The sequence below is a fragment of the Diabrotica undecimpunctata genome, chromosome 7 (genome assembly GCF_040954645.1).
Source record: "Diabrotica undecimpunctata isolate CICGRU chromosome 7, icDiaUnde3, whole genome shotgun sequence".
Classification (NCBI taxonomy): Eukaryota; Metazoa; Arthropoda; class Insecta; order Coleoptera; family Chrysomelidae; genus Diabrotica; species Diabrotica undecimpunctata.
Genome location: NC_092809.1, coordinates 224280 through 241170, shown reverse-complemented (window position 1 = coordinate 241170; position 16891 = coordinate 224280). Strand labels below are relative to the sequence as shown.

The window sequence follows — 16891 nt, the reverse complement described above, 5'->3', positions numbered from 1 at the left end:
TCCTTGGATTTTTCCTTGCATTATATTTTGTAGGAATGTGTACTTTTGGGCTCTCATCAGGTGGCCAAAGTATTCAAGTTTTCTCCTTTTTATATTCAGTATAACTTCTGGATCGTTATTTATTCTGCGTATTACCTCTTCATTTGTAATTTTATATATTAATAATAAACTTAAATTGGAGAAAAAAACACTGTATAATTAACCAAAAAGATATGCTTAAATTTTTTGCTTTGCTACCAAATAAGTTGCTCACCATTTAGATTTCAAGATTGCAAAAAGTGTTTATGTGACTTTGATTAAATCTAATTTGAGATACGGTATTGCCTTTTGGGGTAGACATTCTCTTCGTCATTTCAGCAGATTTTTTATGCTACAAAAGAGAGCACTCAGATATTTATGCAAGGTCAAGTTTGGTATCTCATGCAGGCCTTAGTTCCGGAAATAGGGTATCTTGACACTTCTTTGCATATATATCCTTGAAATAGCATGCTTAATTTTTAAAAAATATAAAGTGGATATACGGACAGATTCCTTTTGTAACACACGTTTAACTTATGTTATTTCACTTCCAATTCCCTCTTCTCATCATCAGTTGGCGCTACAGCCCTTCGTGAGCCTTGGCCTGCTTCAAAACATTCTTCCCTCCTTCCCTATCGAGTGTCTGTCTTCTCCAGCCCCTCACTCCAATCTCTCTCAGATCTTCCTGTACATCGTCCAGATATCTGAGTTTAGGTCGCCCCCTTCTTCTTCTTCCGACATAGTTCAGCATAGTTATTTTAGTGGGATCACCCTCATCCATCCGCATAACGTGGCCCACCCACCTTAGGCGGTTTATTTTGATGGTCTTCACACTATCTGCATCACCAAAAAGTCTATAGAGTTCAAAGTTATATCGTCTTCTCCACAGACCCTGTTCGTTTACTCCGCCAATTTCCCTCTTCTACATTAAATAAAAAATCATTTATTTACACTGGAAAGAAAGTGTTTAATCACCTACCAGTCGATATAAGATCCTCAAGCAGTATTCCGTAAAACAATTAAGATGTTTGTATTATCTTACTATAGTATCGAGGAATTTTTTGAGGACAGTTGCGCTAATTGATAGCTTTGTTATTATAGAAGTTTTATAATTAGTATTTTAATGTAGGTATCTTGTACTTTTTTTTGTACTGTGACATGTTGTGTTTTATAAATGTAACTCATTTTAGAAACAATAAATGTTTCTTTCTCTCTCTCTCTCTATCTATCTCTACCTTATTTTACATATTTAGTCGCTGTTTAAATTTTTCTAACCATTTTTATCGTATCTAGTCCTGCACGGCGATGATTTTATCTTCACTCTTATTGATGGTTAATCTATTCTATTTATAAAATTTCCACTATTCTCTTTAGGATATCTAGTTATCCAAACTCATCCAATGTTTTCGCTTCAAGAAGTATATTCTAGTGAGGTATAGTAATTGCACAAGATTTTTTATTTTGCGTTTTATTCATACATCTATACAAAAATAATTATCACAATTTACACATAAGCCTAAAAATAACGTAAAGAAAATAGTCAAAATATCTGTTTGTCGTTATAATTATGAAAATATATACAAATAAATTTTAATGTAAAAGTATGTCTTGTGAAATAAAAATAGAAATTTATCAATGAGAATAAAATGTTTCGAATAGGTACCTAATAATCAAAATCAGAACCGTTTTCATTGTAGAAATATGTAATTAGAATAATTACGTAACTGAAATATTGAAGCTTTTAATAAACTTTTATTGAAATATAAAATATGTGTACCTAAATATTAAGACAATGAAACATTTCTGATTTCAGAATGTTTTTAATAAAAGTATAAAATATATATAAGTAAGGTGACTCGAAAGTCATTGTACAGGGAACGTCGGTAAGTCAGTGATTACAACAATAGATGGCGGTGTGAAATCAAATCAGTATTAAACCTATAAGTATAATCCTGGTAAGTTAATAAAATCATTTATTAAAATTCCAAACCAACAGACTTATTGATTAGTTGGAAATTTTCGATCAAATTACAAGACTATTCCTTAAAAATCACGTTAACTGACTATTTAAGTTTTTAAAAACCTACTATAACATGTTTGCCCAGTTAACTGTTATGATAATCACAAAAATACGATATTGTGCAAAAAATCTTTGTAATAGACAATATAACTCTAGAAAAAGTTAGTAAACATAAATATTAGAGCAGCTGAATCCCCAAAACAGTGACTTTAATTTTGAAGGTCCACAAAAATTATCTTTTTTGGGAAATATGGTAAACACTAGAAAATTAATATCGGAATTAATCGAATATTTGAGGAAGATGAGTTAACCTTAGAAGCAACTGTCTAATAAGAAGAACATTTACATTTTACACGGGTCTGGCTTACTACAATACATAGCTTTTCCCTTGGAACTACACTACCCCATATCATGATCTACCCAAGAATTAATTTTAAACATCACATGTTAAACGGAGCACGTGCTACTACATTAGGACCTGTAAATCCCTCAGGATAGATGAACACTGAATTATTTCTAGGTGTTAAAGGCCTTTTATACAACACGCGAACAGTTCCAAAACAAATTCAACATTACTAATCTTGGAAAATCATGAAAGCCACAACTCCAAAGGGACACTAAATTTAACAATTGTCATATTTACTTTACCGCGACATTGTTCCAACTAACTGCAGCCTGTTTATGCTCCATTTAAAACATAGGTACTATAACATTGCTATGGACTCATAAATGATGAGAAATCCATGAAAGCCAATAACAATTTTGCAATGTGTCAGATGTGCGTTTTAATAAATCTATGACCCCCAATAACATAAATACAGGTTTAAACAAATGCGGAATAGTGCCTCTGAACCAATAAGTCTTTGATGATAGTGACTTTTTGATTAGTAAAGTAACCGATAGGAATGAAATATTAGAGGAGGTGGATACCCTCCTCTAATACTAGAGATTTTTTACTAATAATTGGCAAATAAAAGCATGGTCAGAACCCCAAAAAAATCTCAAAATGAGAAGAGAAGGACGAAGTAAACTTGTAACTAGTACGCCTGAGGAAAAACATCATGAGAAAAACAGGAAAGGAAGCAATTGCTCTCTCTCTAAAAGCTCCAATGTTCCAAAGCTCCAATCAGATGTTGCACTCTCATCATCCAGTGGTACTGATTCGTTTGTTTCTGATTAATTAGATGCCGAATGATTCACAGATTTTGAGTTGGGTCATTATTAGGATTTGCCAGCTATGTGCTGACATTATTGAAGAAGTAAACGACAACGACTTTAAAGTCACATTTTTGCGTCATCGTGCTAAAAGTAAAAGCACTTTTTTGTTTCCCGCTGTTAAGGACATGTTAGATATGCGCTGCCACCAATTCTTAATTGACGAGGTACAAAATGCCAGAAGGCCTTTATTTCATTTGGCGTCAAGTTCGAAAATTGGTTGAGAATTATTCAACAAAATTCTTTAAGAATTTTGATTTAACTCTTTTTTAAGTTTATGTATATATGTCGTTTGTCAATAAACTTCATATGTCAAGATGTCAATAAAACAGCTTATATCATCAAGAATATGAAAATGTCTCAACTTTCCCCTACGGTGAGACATGGGTGCTTCTAACAACAGACTATTGAACCACTCTTCACGGCCTATTCTACTGGTGAAATCCGAGAAAACTAGACGAAGAAGTAGACCAAGGATGAGATGAAGGAATAGTGTAGATGGGTATACCACGAAAATTGGTGTTACTAATTGAAATCAAGCTGAAAGGACTCGGAACGAATGGAGAAGTAATCAACTTGGGCTGTAGTATCAAGGATGACAATGACGAAACACTAGAAATAAATACGGGAAAAGCATGCAAAGAGAAAGCAAGGTCAGTATTCATAAACACCAGATATTTACTGTAGCAAAAGTATTAATGTATTCAGAATAAGAATATTAAGATGCTACATGTTCCCAACTTGTTTATACGGTTTGTAATCCTGAACGCTAAAAAATCATCGAACGTGATAGACTCAAAGCAGTTGAAAGTGATGTTATTGGTGCATGTTAGGGATATTATAAATTTAAAAATTATGCAGTACTACAAAGCATACCGACAAGTAAACTAGAATCTACAAGGATTCAACAAGAAAGCTTCTCGAATGAAAAACTTTACGAGAACATGGAAGCTTCTGAAGAAGAATTAGTGTAGTTATTGTACAGAAGTTAGTATGTGTAATAGCCTGTAAGACAGCGTTATAAAGTAAACCATAACTTAAAAACACATCTGGAAGGATGCAGGAGAAAAAAATACGATCAAGATTCACGAGAAGAGTCAACGATCAGAAAAAAACAGAACTAACTCCTTTGTGAATAAATTCAGGGCTTAAATACATAGTCTTGCTTGAAGTTAAAACTTAAAAAATGGTCATTATAATTTCTAATCCCGGTGCGGGGAAGATTTTTTGGAAAAAAACATAGTTGGTTAAAAATGTTTTCTTGTGTCACTAGTCTCATACGAACAAAAACTTCTTCGTCAAAATTAATGAAAATTATTAGTCCAAAATACCTTTAAGTACGACGAAACAAAATTTTAGCAGGTAAATTTATACCAGTTCTATGAAAACATTCAGAAAAGTGTGTACTTGCTTGTTGTTTACATGTAGGTAATGTAAATAAATCATTGAACTACTTGTGAAAAATAAGAGTTTTAAAAACATCAGTCGTACAAAAAAAGATTTTGTAATGGACGGATTGTATAATAAGTCATTCTCTCAATCTCAATCAATAAACTAAAACTCAATAGAATCCAATATAAACTCGAAAAACTTAGAACATTCTGCTTTTATATGATTTAGTTTTAAGCTAGAAATCACTGACTTATCAAGTTTTATAACAATAAAAGCTTTTATCCCATCTTCACCAACTGTTCAAAATTATTTAAATGGTAACCATAGCAATGTTAATAAAACGATGTAAATTGTATCATACATAGCTTTTTAAAGGAACTGCATGTAATAATTTTCTAGTAGGTAAACAGGAAATCCTACGGTTCGATTTTTTGTTATTTTAGTATCTTAACGTTAAATTTGATACAGTTCTGTACATGCTTTTCAGTTCTGTCTACATGTCTCATCTTACAAAAATCAGAGAACATAATATAGTGAAGCATAATTTCCTAGATAATATAATATTCAGTTCAGTTAATTTTGAACACTGGTGAGTGGCTAAAATGCGACGAATACATGGCTAAATAAATTATTCTCGGCACTGTCATTATTTAAACATTGCAGCTTTTTCCAAAAACTGTTGTCGTCTGGTTGCTTTTTCTTCTTCCAGCCGTTTGCGTTCTTCTTGTTCCAAACGGATCTCATCTTCGAATTTGCTCTTCTTCGCCAATTCAACAATCTACAAAAAAAGATTTTAATTAGTTTTGATTAAGAAGATTAATGAAGAAAGTTGTAGAAAGTAAATTTCATGTAAAAAGTTTTATTTTCAAATATCTTTTGTACTATAAATAAAATTTATTAAAAAAAAACAAGTTTTTTGGAGGAACCTGGCCTTAAGAAAATCAAATGTTATCAATGCATGATAGAAATTAAGAGATAATTGTTTTGATAACAATAGACTATTATATAAGAGTTTATGTAGAACTGTTTTATGGGGTATACCCCATTCCGCCCCCGATTATATTCACTACTGATGAATATTTTTCTTCTCGTATTTTCTCGTTTAAAATTCTCGTATTGATTATATTTTTTATTGATCGCAGATGGTACGTAAATACAAAAATAAAACCACCCGGCAGTTGTGGTCTACCGATGTTATGAAGTAAGCTGTAGATGCGGTTATCAGTGGACAAATGGGATATGTGGCTGCATCTAATCGGTTTGGTGTCCCATCATCCATCACGCTGAAGCGATATGTTCAGAAAAGGCGGGAGAATCCAGACGCTGTCATTGATAAAACGTCAGGAAAGTATAAAACTGTTTATCTGAAAGATATGCAAAAACAACTGTTCGGCATGACTATGAAAGAGTTTTGCCGACTAGCATACCAGCATACCAGAAAAGAATAACTGCAAGCATAACTTCAACAGAACATCGGAAATGGCAGGAGAAGACTGGTGTAAAGGTTTTTTCAAACGTCACCCTGATTTAAGCTTAAGAAAACGCGAAGCAACTTCTGGAGCACGGGCTATGGCATTCAATAGAGTAGCAGTATCGAATTTTTTTAATCTGCTTAATGTAATTCTGGACAAGCACGAATTAGATGCCACTAAAATTTTCAACAGATGAAATGGGTATTAGCGTGGTTCCCAAGCAGTTTTCGAGAATAATAGCTGTTAGAGGACAACGTCAAGTAGGTGTCTTAAGTTCTGCTGAAAGAGGCACCACTGTCAAAACTGAAATATGTTGCTCAGCTGCCGGATGTTACATGCCGCCAATGTTAATATTTCCGCGAAAAAAGAAACAACGTGAATTTGAAACAGGTCTCCCACCAGGAGGCTGGGCTGAAGTTGGCGACTCTGGTTGCATAACTGCAGAGATTTTCTTAAAATGGCTACAACCGTTCAATCTGTTTTCTAAAGCGACGAAAGAACACCCAGTTCTGTTAGTTCTTGACGGTCATACGTCACACACAAACAACTTGGCCGCAATAGATCTAGCACATGACAATGGTGTGTTAATATTGTGCTTCCTTATTGCTCTCACAAAATTCAACCACTGAAAGTTGCATTCATGAAGCCTTTGAGCTTATATTATGAGAATAAAATAAGGAAGTGGCTCAGGTCGCATCCAGGGAGAGTGGTTCAGTTTTCGACATATCAACAATTTTTGGCCAGGCTTTCTTAAATGCAGCAAATATGAGAAATGCCATTAATGGCTTTGAAAAATCTGGTATCTGACCATCCAATATGAATAAATTCACCGATGATGACTTTCTACCATCAGCAACAACAGTTATTCCCTTGGAAAATCCTGTTGGCAGTACAATCCAGGAAACATCCCGGCTATGCCAGAGACGACTGACTCAACGCCAACTACACCAGTACAGAAGCATTTCTCCTCACCCCATGTTCATCCCACACCCGTAGTTGTTAATCCTGTCAAAAATAATCCATTCGTACCGACAATTGACGAAAATCTTCTCCCACCAGTTAATGTCCCTAAACCCGGATGTTCTTGGATGCCCGATTCCCCTGTTCATAGTACTACACATTTTACAGTCACGTCGCCAAAAGACCTAATTCCGTTGCCAATAGTTAAAGCCGGAACAAAAAGAGCTGTAAAAAAGCGTGGAAAGACTGCTGTCCTTACCACCTCACCTTATAAGGTTGAACTGGAAGAATCTTTAAAAAAGATGCAAGCAATAAAGGACGCTCAAGAGAAAAAAATTAAGCAGAGATTAATGTTTAAAAATGATGAAAACAAACCCAGAGAAATTGAAATTCAACGAAAAAGGAAAGAAAATAAGAACAAACTGGTTCAAACCAAGGCAAAGAAACAAAAAAAATATGAAACTGAATCGGAAGATAGCGCAGAAGAAGAAGAAGATATGCGGATTATTTTTATGCGATTTTAAAGTTGTGCTGTTCAGTATAATGAGCAGCACGGTTTTAGAATTAAAAGATTTCAAGTGAGTGTCGTAAAGTTTTATTTTTTATTAGAAAGGGTTTTGCCATCTCAATATCGTAAGTCTAATTTTTTTATTTCTTTTTTTTTTAGATTTTATTTGGCCCAATGGAGAAAAAAACATCTAAGACAATCAATATCAAGATCACAGGAGAGAATGCTACAGCAGATAAAGCAGCAACAAAAATATTTCCACAGAAGCTAGCGAAAATTATTCAAGATGAGGACTATTGTGCCGATCAAGTATTTAACGCTGATGAAACGGGATGATGGAAAAAATTCACTAACCGTACTTACATCACAAAGGATGAAAAAACTGCAAGTAGACATTAAGCAAGTAAATATCGAGTAATATTATTACACACTTTGTAGACATCATAGACTACGTGCTTTAAAAGGCAAAGATTTACTTAACAAGTAATACAAGAAAAAGCAGTTGATGTTAGAAAATTGATAGAAAAACATTATGATTTAAACTGGAAGAGTAATAAAGAATTATGGTATTTTAAACACGTTTTCGAACGAGACAACTTAGGAGAACATCCACCTGCAGACGAAGTTTATAAATATCTAATAATTAGTTTTTTTTAATGGCATAGACATTAGTCATTCAGTCAGTTGCATAAATTCTCCAATCAGACAAATGCACAACCCTATCCCTAATAGAAAACTAACGGATAATTAATAGAAGAATATACAAGGAAACTTACAGGGTCACTTACTTCTCGTCTAGGGGCCCATCAAGACATTCTTAGTAGTAATAATTAGTTTACTTTCAACAACAATACTAGTAAAATAAACAGGTTCCCTAAAAGCGAATAGAAATATGGACCAGTTTGTTTTAACCTTTTGTATGAATTTCTTTCAGATATTCGACGTAATTTATCATGCAGCCTATTTCTTTTAATTTCTGGAAACTTTTTTGTTTTTGTCTTGGTTTTATGTAATTTTAGAAGGCTACGGGAAGGATCCTTACTTTTTCAAGGCAAGTAATGTCTTTTTTATGCAATTTTTTTATGTCAAGTTTTTATTATTGTTTATGATTTAAAAATACTAAATGAGCACGTTCCCAAGTTTTAATATTTTCTTCGTCTTGTTCTTGTTGTCTTTTTGTTATGATATAATATCGTTATTCCTTGCCTTATTTTCATAATTCGTTATCCATGCTTTCATCTAATTATACACACATGTTAATTTTATAAAAAGTGTGTCCAAAGAACGAAAAAAAAATCCTTTTACATCCAGTACTCGGTAAATTTATCTATTTGTGCACCGCCTCTTTTAGTAGTCACGAACCGCCATTGCTACCGAAATATAAATAAGCTGTTCCATGGCCTCTTTAAATTACGATTTTTTTTTTTTTTCGATAGCTCTATATAAACGAATTAAAATTTTGAATTGTTTCTAATGCATTCTTCTTTATCTGATTGCCATGGAATAAATTGTAAATTAAAAATATTTAAAGGCATTTAAAAATCTTAATCTAAAACACGTTATAGTAAACACAATAAATTTTACTTATCATGGATTTAATACTTAACCAGCAATCATAAATTATAAAATAAATCTATTTGCTCAATTTCACCATCTCCTTTACAATATTTTCTAATTCAATATAATGTGACGAAAACACCCTAAGGATTTCTGCTAGAAGCTCTGTCGCCATTTCATCCTCATTCATTAACCATCTAAATCTTGCCTCATCTAAAACCAATTTTTCCAAATTTGATGACTTAGGGTCCTTCGCCATTTTATCAGTCATTGGATGATTATTTTTAGCAAAATCTTCGAGTAATGCTACAGGAAGGGTCGCTAAATCACAACCTGCTACGGCTCTTACCTCTTCAGCGTTTATAAAGTAAGCTCCCATCACTTTTGTTCTGTAACCAAATTTTCTTAAGTATGTTTGGATGGTTTTCAGTATTTCTACGCCTTCATGTCGTCCGGTTTCTCTAGATTTTTCTTTGTACCATAGATTTATCCTGCCCACAAAAGGCGCTAGGTAACTTACTCCGGCCTCCGCGCAAGCTGCAGTTTGAGTTAACGAAAACATCGTTGTCATATTGCAATTAACATGATGGTTTTTTTCTAAGATCTTCGCTGCTTGGATACCTTCCCATGTAGAAGGCAATTTGATGACCACATGATTTTTGTCGATACCTCTCTCGGAGAACATTTTAATGATCTTCAGGGCTCTCTCGACGCTGAGAGAAATATTGAATGCCAATCGCGGATCCAGTTGAATGTGAACTCTATACTTAACTACCTTCAGAATTTCTTCTCCAAATAAAACATTGATCATGTCCATAGTGTTTTCAATTACTTCTTTGTTAGTTCTTCCAGTATTTTGACCATATTGAACGGCTCTCTGTAGGATATTTTTATACTGAGGTAAGCTAGCGGACTGCAAAATGATAATTGGATTGGTGGTAGCTTCCGAAACATTGTATGGTTGGAGGGCAACAAAATCAGCGGTGTCCGCTATAACTTGTGTTATTTGTTTAAGTACTTCTAAAGACGTTGCCATTTTCTTGAACTACGAAAATATAACGATGGTCGTTTTAAACAGTTATAGTGTTATGCAATTATACTTAACTAAATATTAATAGGTAAGGTCAATAAAGGGTATCTGGTGTTTGCTGATAACATTGTTTACTAATGTAGATTTCCATTAATATACGGAGTGGATATTAAAATATTCACCTAACGATTTTAAGAGGATGTGAAGATAATTTTTAAAATGTTCTAAAAAAAACTAAAAATAATGTGTGATTGTAATAAACTTCTTTAAATTCTATCTTCTATAAAAGGTATGAAACCATCATAGCTATGCTGACCTCATTAACCGCAGCTCTACGCTGCTGTATTGTAATCATTTCCTGAGGTTTCTTCATCTTTTTGTTCTTCCTCTTTATAAGCTTGTTCATTTACGGATTAATACCTCTATTGAAGGTTGCCACTGCATTTTTTTCTGCGTCCGTCCAATACTTCTTTTGCCGATTGGTGACTTGCTATTTTGACGACACGGGTCTCCTCCATGCTGCTTATGTGGTTATTTCATTCTTTTTTCTATTTTGTGTCCATTTATTTATATACTGTACGTTACATTTTCTTCTAATTTCTTCACTTCTCTTTCGATCTCTCAACGTATTTCCTGTATGTCTTCTCAGTGCTCTCATTTCTGCCGTTTCCAGTAGCCTTTGCGTTGTAGCTGTGTCGAATCTTGTTTCTGAAACATATTTATGTCATTTTTGGTCTTACACTGGCTTTATAAATTCTTGACTTCATCTAAGTGTTAATGTGTCTGTTTCGCCATATAGTGTTATTAAGGCATGCTGCCGGTCTAGTTGCTTTTTGTACTTGATCTCTCACTTCTTTGTCCAGGTCTCCATAGCTAGACAGTGTAATTCTCAGGTATTTTATTTCCATTACTTGTTCAATACTGATGCCATCAATTTCTACTTTACATCTTGTTGGTTCTTTGCTGACTACTATTGTTTTAGTTTTCTGAGATGAGGTTGTCATATTAAACTCTTTTGCTCTTATGTTAAATCTGTGGACCAGTCTTTGCAGACTATTTCCATCTTAAGCAATCAATATTGCGTCATCTGCGTAACAGAGTATTTTTATTACTTTGTTTCCCATTCTGATCAAATTGAAGAGCATGGGGCTCAATGAATCCCCTTGTCTTATTCCGTTGCCTATTTCTATAGGTTCTGTAAATTGTCCATCTATTCTGACTTCCATTTTGTTGTTTTGGTAGATGTTTTCAATAGTAGATAATAGTAGAATTAATTCGCTCTTTCTCCATTCTTGCGGTATTTTATTGTGTTTTATAAGTTTATTAAATAATGTTGTAAATTGTTCTGTCATTGCTGCTCCACCATATTTCAGCAATTCGTTTGGTATCCCGTCTGTACCTTCTGCTTTTCTGTTATTCAGGGTTTTAAGTATTTTCCCAACTTTCTGTACATTTATATTAAAGTCTTTATTTGTAGTAATTTCTGATGTTTCCGGTTCTAGCGTCGTTTGTTCTTCCTCTGCATAGAGGTTTTTTAGGTAGCCAATCCACGTATCCTTTTCTATGTGTTTTGGTTCTATTAGTTCCTTTACCTCCGTTTTTTGACCTGTAACGAAGCGCCATATTTCCTTTTGCAGACTGAAAAAATCATGTTCCATTTCTTTCGAAAAGCGTTCCCAGTGATCATTTTTTATTTTTCTTATAAGTGCATGTGTTTTGTTTCTAATTGTCTTGTAATTATGGTATGCCTCTTGTGTTTTGGTTGATATGTTTTTCATGAAAGCTTTTTTCTTTTATTTGCATTTTTCCTTTACTTTTGTACAAAACCATGGAGTTATTCGCCTTGGCAATGATTTATTTTTATTTATATTTCTTTCACCAAGAACTTTCTGGCGTTTTGTTATCACATATATGTATTTTCATTCGGATTTTGAACCATACCAATTAATGATCGCTTCCTATTTCTGCTGATGTTAGTGCTCTTACATCGAAGATTTGAATGAGCTATAACTCTCTATTCGACAGAATATAGTCTATCATAGATCTTTGTCCTCTACTGTTTCCAAAAGTGTAGTTGTATTGGGTTTCTAATCCAGAATATTTTTTGTGTTCTTAGATTTGGCCTTCCTCGTATTTTTCCTTGCATTATAAGTATCAATAATGTTTACTTTTGCTCTCTGGTTTATTTATTTTCCATCTTCCCAATTAATTCCACGTTCGACACTCTACTAATATATCATCCATTATATTGGAGGGATTATTTGAACAATTTACCCAATATCTCGACAACATAAGAAGTTCTTAAATTTCTTTTCTTCTTCTTCTTGCGTGCTTATCCGTTTGCGTTTCCAGCATCCAGCAACCAGTATTTTTATAAATGCCTCCGACAGAGTCCTAGCTTTCACTCCGTAAAGCAAAAATGGAATTATGGGAGGTTGGGGGAATTTTACGCAGTGGACAATTAATGCAGAGTCGATTTAAACATACTGGTCTTACTTGTCATGTGCGCATGTCCAAATTTCTAACAAAGCATATCATTTGACGGGCAGATATATTGCTACGCGTGCTTACTAATTTCAGTTATTATTGAGACTTCAATGATAATATGTATATAGATTCCTATAACAAATAGCCGTGCAAAGTGTAACAAGGTAAGCGTTAATCTTCCTTGTACTATTAAAAATTTATCCAGTCTAAACTTGTGAAAAAGATATTCGACTGACAACAGCAGCAACAAATTGATTAATAAACAGCAAGTTCCTTAGTCTTTTTGTAATGATATCTTTCAGAAAATCGTGACACAAATCTCACAATGATTAAGTTCCTATATAGTTTAGCATCAATGATAAGGAAACGATCTTGAAACATAAAAACACAGAAGATGCGTCCTAATAAAGTTAAAATAATGACGACCTTTCCGTCACTCCTAAAGTCCTAAGGTAAAAAATGCTTACCTTAGCTTCGAAAAATTCTTTAGCTCCATTTACTCCAACTTTATCAACATCGATCTCTGTTAACTTTGCCAGTTGTGCCAAACCTGAATCTTCCTCTAATTCTCCAGCACGAGCCTTGCGGAATACCAACATGAATTCGTGGAAGGACAGACGTCCATCTCCGTCTTCATCGACCTCCTTAATCATCGCCTTCAGACCTAAATGAGTTTGTGGTGCTCCTAAGACTTCCATCATGCGTTTAAGTTCGTCGATGCTTAAGTAATCGTCTTTATTCGTATTAAATCTAAAACAAAAAATATACTTTTAGTTATTTCATATGGTCGATTTTTTTCAAAATATATACAGGAGTATCAAAATATTCTTCGCGACTTAATTCGAACTAAATTTTTTTTAATGGCTTTAGATAGCTTAATCATTCAACCACGATGTTTTAAAAGACGTGTGAAAATTAGATCGGGCAGTTGAGACATACTCCTAAAACTACTCATTTAATTTAACAGTATGAACAGTAAGAATTTCTGGGTACAAACTGGATATAATAAAGAGAATACACAGTGTAAACTCTAAGATGTACCAAAGTCACTTTTAGGCTTTTTAAGCTTCAGAGTCTACGTCCATTCACCATCTTATTAATGATTTAAATTCTAATGTTTTTACCACGATTACATGAAAAGTAAGAATCTTGACAACTTAACCACGAGATATCAAAACTACCTTCAAAATCTTTACAAATAAGAGGAACTTAAATTCAAATTCATTTATTGATGTTATTTTGCCAGTAGTCCAACACAAGTCAAAATAAAAGCCGAACAATAGTTCTATTAAAAAATCTTAAATTCTAATTACATAAAAACACATTATCATTTTGAGTTAAAATAGTTTAAAATTGAAATTCCAAATATTCCTCACTACTATAAAATACATTTTGTATTAAAATTTCCTTACTTTTAAATTGAGTTGTGGGAAGATATTGTTATAAATTTATCTATTTGTTATAAAATTTAATTGCCCAATACCCTGATCCAGTTTGACACCTCTTTAGCCTCCAGTAGACTGGAACAAGATCACACGTGTGTCTAGTATTATGATCGTGCACCCCTTCATGGATCCCAAAGCGCTCCCTGTTCCTCTTAACAAGCATAAGGTTCTCATATACATACAAGGAGGGTACTGTAATAATTCTCAGAGTCTCATAGGCCAATCTGGCAATCCATAAACCCAGGGCCTGCAAGAACTCTTATAGCCAGATGAGAGTGAAAAATGGCATAATAAGTTGTTCGTAAGACCTTGTGTGAAATGTCCGATGCTAGATTTCTGAGCACATTATAAGTTCTACTCAGATAGTCAATATGGTGACCCCATTGAAGCGTGGGGTCCAAGTGTACCCCAAGGAACTTTACACTTGTCACATGTGCGTTTTCCACCTGGGTATCATTAAGAGCAAAAATAGCCCTGTTGGTCTTTGCTTCATTTAGCAGGAGCCTGTTAACACAGAATCACTCTACCACACACTATTTTAGAGACGACTGGGAACAAAAGTATGTGTATTATTTGGTGAAAATGTTGAGCTGAACAATCTGAGGATGAACAAGCTGATTTTTTTAGGAAAGAGAAGCGAAAAATATATAATTTAGTTTACATTGAAGTATTGAGCTTGGCAAGGAGGTAATGAAAATTGTATACAACATCAGAACCGAAATACGGGATAACATGCTGGGAAAATTAGACATGGCACAAAAAAAATCCAGTTTACGTGATATTTCCCGTTAAGGAGAAGAAAAGTGATGTCTGAGACTGAAAAGAAGAAAGAAGTAAGTGGTCCATAGTCCCATGTTTGGTCAACAAAGACATTTACCAAGATTAAAAGCTTGAAATCACTGCTAAAACACATCGTTTTCAGCTTTGGAGAAAAACTTTGCCCGGTGTTGCAGTGTATCCAAAACAACAGATATCCTACACCATATGGAGGTCACTTAATAAATTCCAGCTGGGACGTCGCAATGTAAGTCAAACTAAAGATGGAGATATTTAATAAAGGAAAGATGTGACTGTGCATGGTTAAATAAAAGACAAATGCACTTTCCTTCGCCAAATGACAACGCCACTCAAGCGGAGGAATATTGAATATTGGCGGTATAAGATTTGAAAAAGTAATTAGAACATGGAAAGCACAGTAAATAATCCATATAGGTATTGCTCAAACATTACACCCTAAAGCTGTCATACCTACTGACAAAGTGCATCGAGCACATTGTATCTTGTTAATATATTTCTATCAACGTATTTTATCAAAAACCAAAGATATTTTTATTTACTATTTATAAATTTAAAAAATGTGGTTCTTGATTAGTGATATTTTTTATCAAGTGCCTGGTATTTTCAACAATTTTATAAACAAAGAATTAAGATAAAATTTTATAAAACATTGTTTAAATTTGAAGATAGCAATAAGAAATTATTAAACAAAATTTACTGGAAGATAATTATTCTCGCAAATGACGAATTCTTTTTACCGCTAAGTTTTTTCGCAACTTTTCCTATCAAACGTGACCTCCGGCACGTAGATAACTGAAGATTGATTCATGAAATATCTACAAATTACTCAGTCCATACCATCAGGTATAAGTACCATGCGTATAGATATGAGTTTTTTATTGTTTAATTATCTTGTTTATTAGTATTATTAATGGGACAACAATACTAAATTCAAGTTAGAGAGAGACTTCCGATTGTCAAACATGAAATAGCGTTCTACCTAATGACGTATTATACGTCATTAGTTGTACCTGTGTTAAAGCGACGTTGTCATATTCGCACAAATATTACTATTTACTGCATTTGGACAATAAATTGAAAATACATGATAATAAACATAAAATACATATTTAAAGCCAATAAAACAATGGATACAAGACATTTATTGTAGCAAAAACAAGGAAAATTTAACACAAAACATAGTACACGAAAAGAAACCAAATTTAAATAATAATTTCTGTTAAAAAGACGACGAATCGTTTTCCAAATAGTCCTGGAAGGAAGTGTCACATACAAGTGTCAAGTATATTGTAGTCAAATAGAGTAATGCACGCTATACAAAGGGGGTATGATGGCAATTAGAGATAATGCTGTCATTGGTTTCTTAGAAGATTTTAAATGATAGTAAAATTATGAAAAACGAACGAATATAGAAAATACCTGATCTTTCAGCTAATGAAAAAACTCCTCACAATTTTTATTTTGTCATTAAATATTCAATATCCATTCGATTCATGCAATTCGCGTTCTCAAACGTGGATATACAATAAGGATAAATGTGAAAAATTTGTAGAGTTTAAAACTGATATAAATTTCATCAAATATGGTTGGAATCTAAAATTGCTTACGTTCAACTACAGGTCTTTTAAAATTCCCTATCAAATTTATAATGTCAACAAACGAAACCCCTTTTTCGTCCGCCATCTTTCAAAACAAGTACTGCCCACCTAGAGTCGTTTGAGAACGCGAATAGACTCGAAACCTTAGACAAGGAAAGAGAGGGGACGTGTAATCGTGTGGAATTGACTGAAGCCTAAACTGGCACCAACCGGCACCTGAAAAGTTGCCAGGTCATATTGTATTTCTTCAGTAGATTGAGAGTAATGGATATAATATATCAAAAAATAGATTTTTTTTTAATTTATAATTGAACACTGACATAATGATCACTTTTTGAACATGATTTTATCATTACATACTTTTTAGTAAAGGGCCTGCGTAGCGCAAGCG

At 33.5% G+C, this 16891-nt stretch overlaps 1 protein-coding gene across 1 annotated transcript in view; it reads right to left on the bottom strand.

The window, feature by feature from the left end:
* Positions 1–5064: 5064 nt before the first annotated feature.
* Swip-1 (EF-hand domain-containing protein D2 homolog Swip-1) overlaps positions 5065–16891 on the bottom strand; it is an 81433-nt gene continuing 69606 nt past the window's right edge. Inside the window, exons 2-3 of the mRNA XM_072536576.1 lie at positions 13127–13409; positions 5065–5423 (exon numbers count right to left, since the gene is read on the bottom strand). Of these exons, the coding sequence (XP_072392677.1) occupies positions 5292–5423; positions 13127–13409 (415 nt within the window). The 3' untranslated portion in view covers positions 5065–5291. The remainder of the gene's footprint in view (positions 5424–13126; positions 13410–16891) is intronic.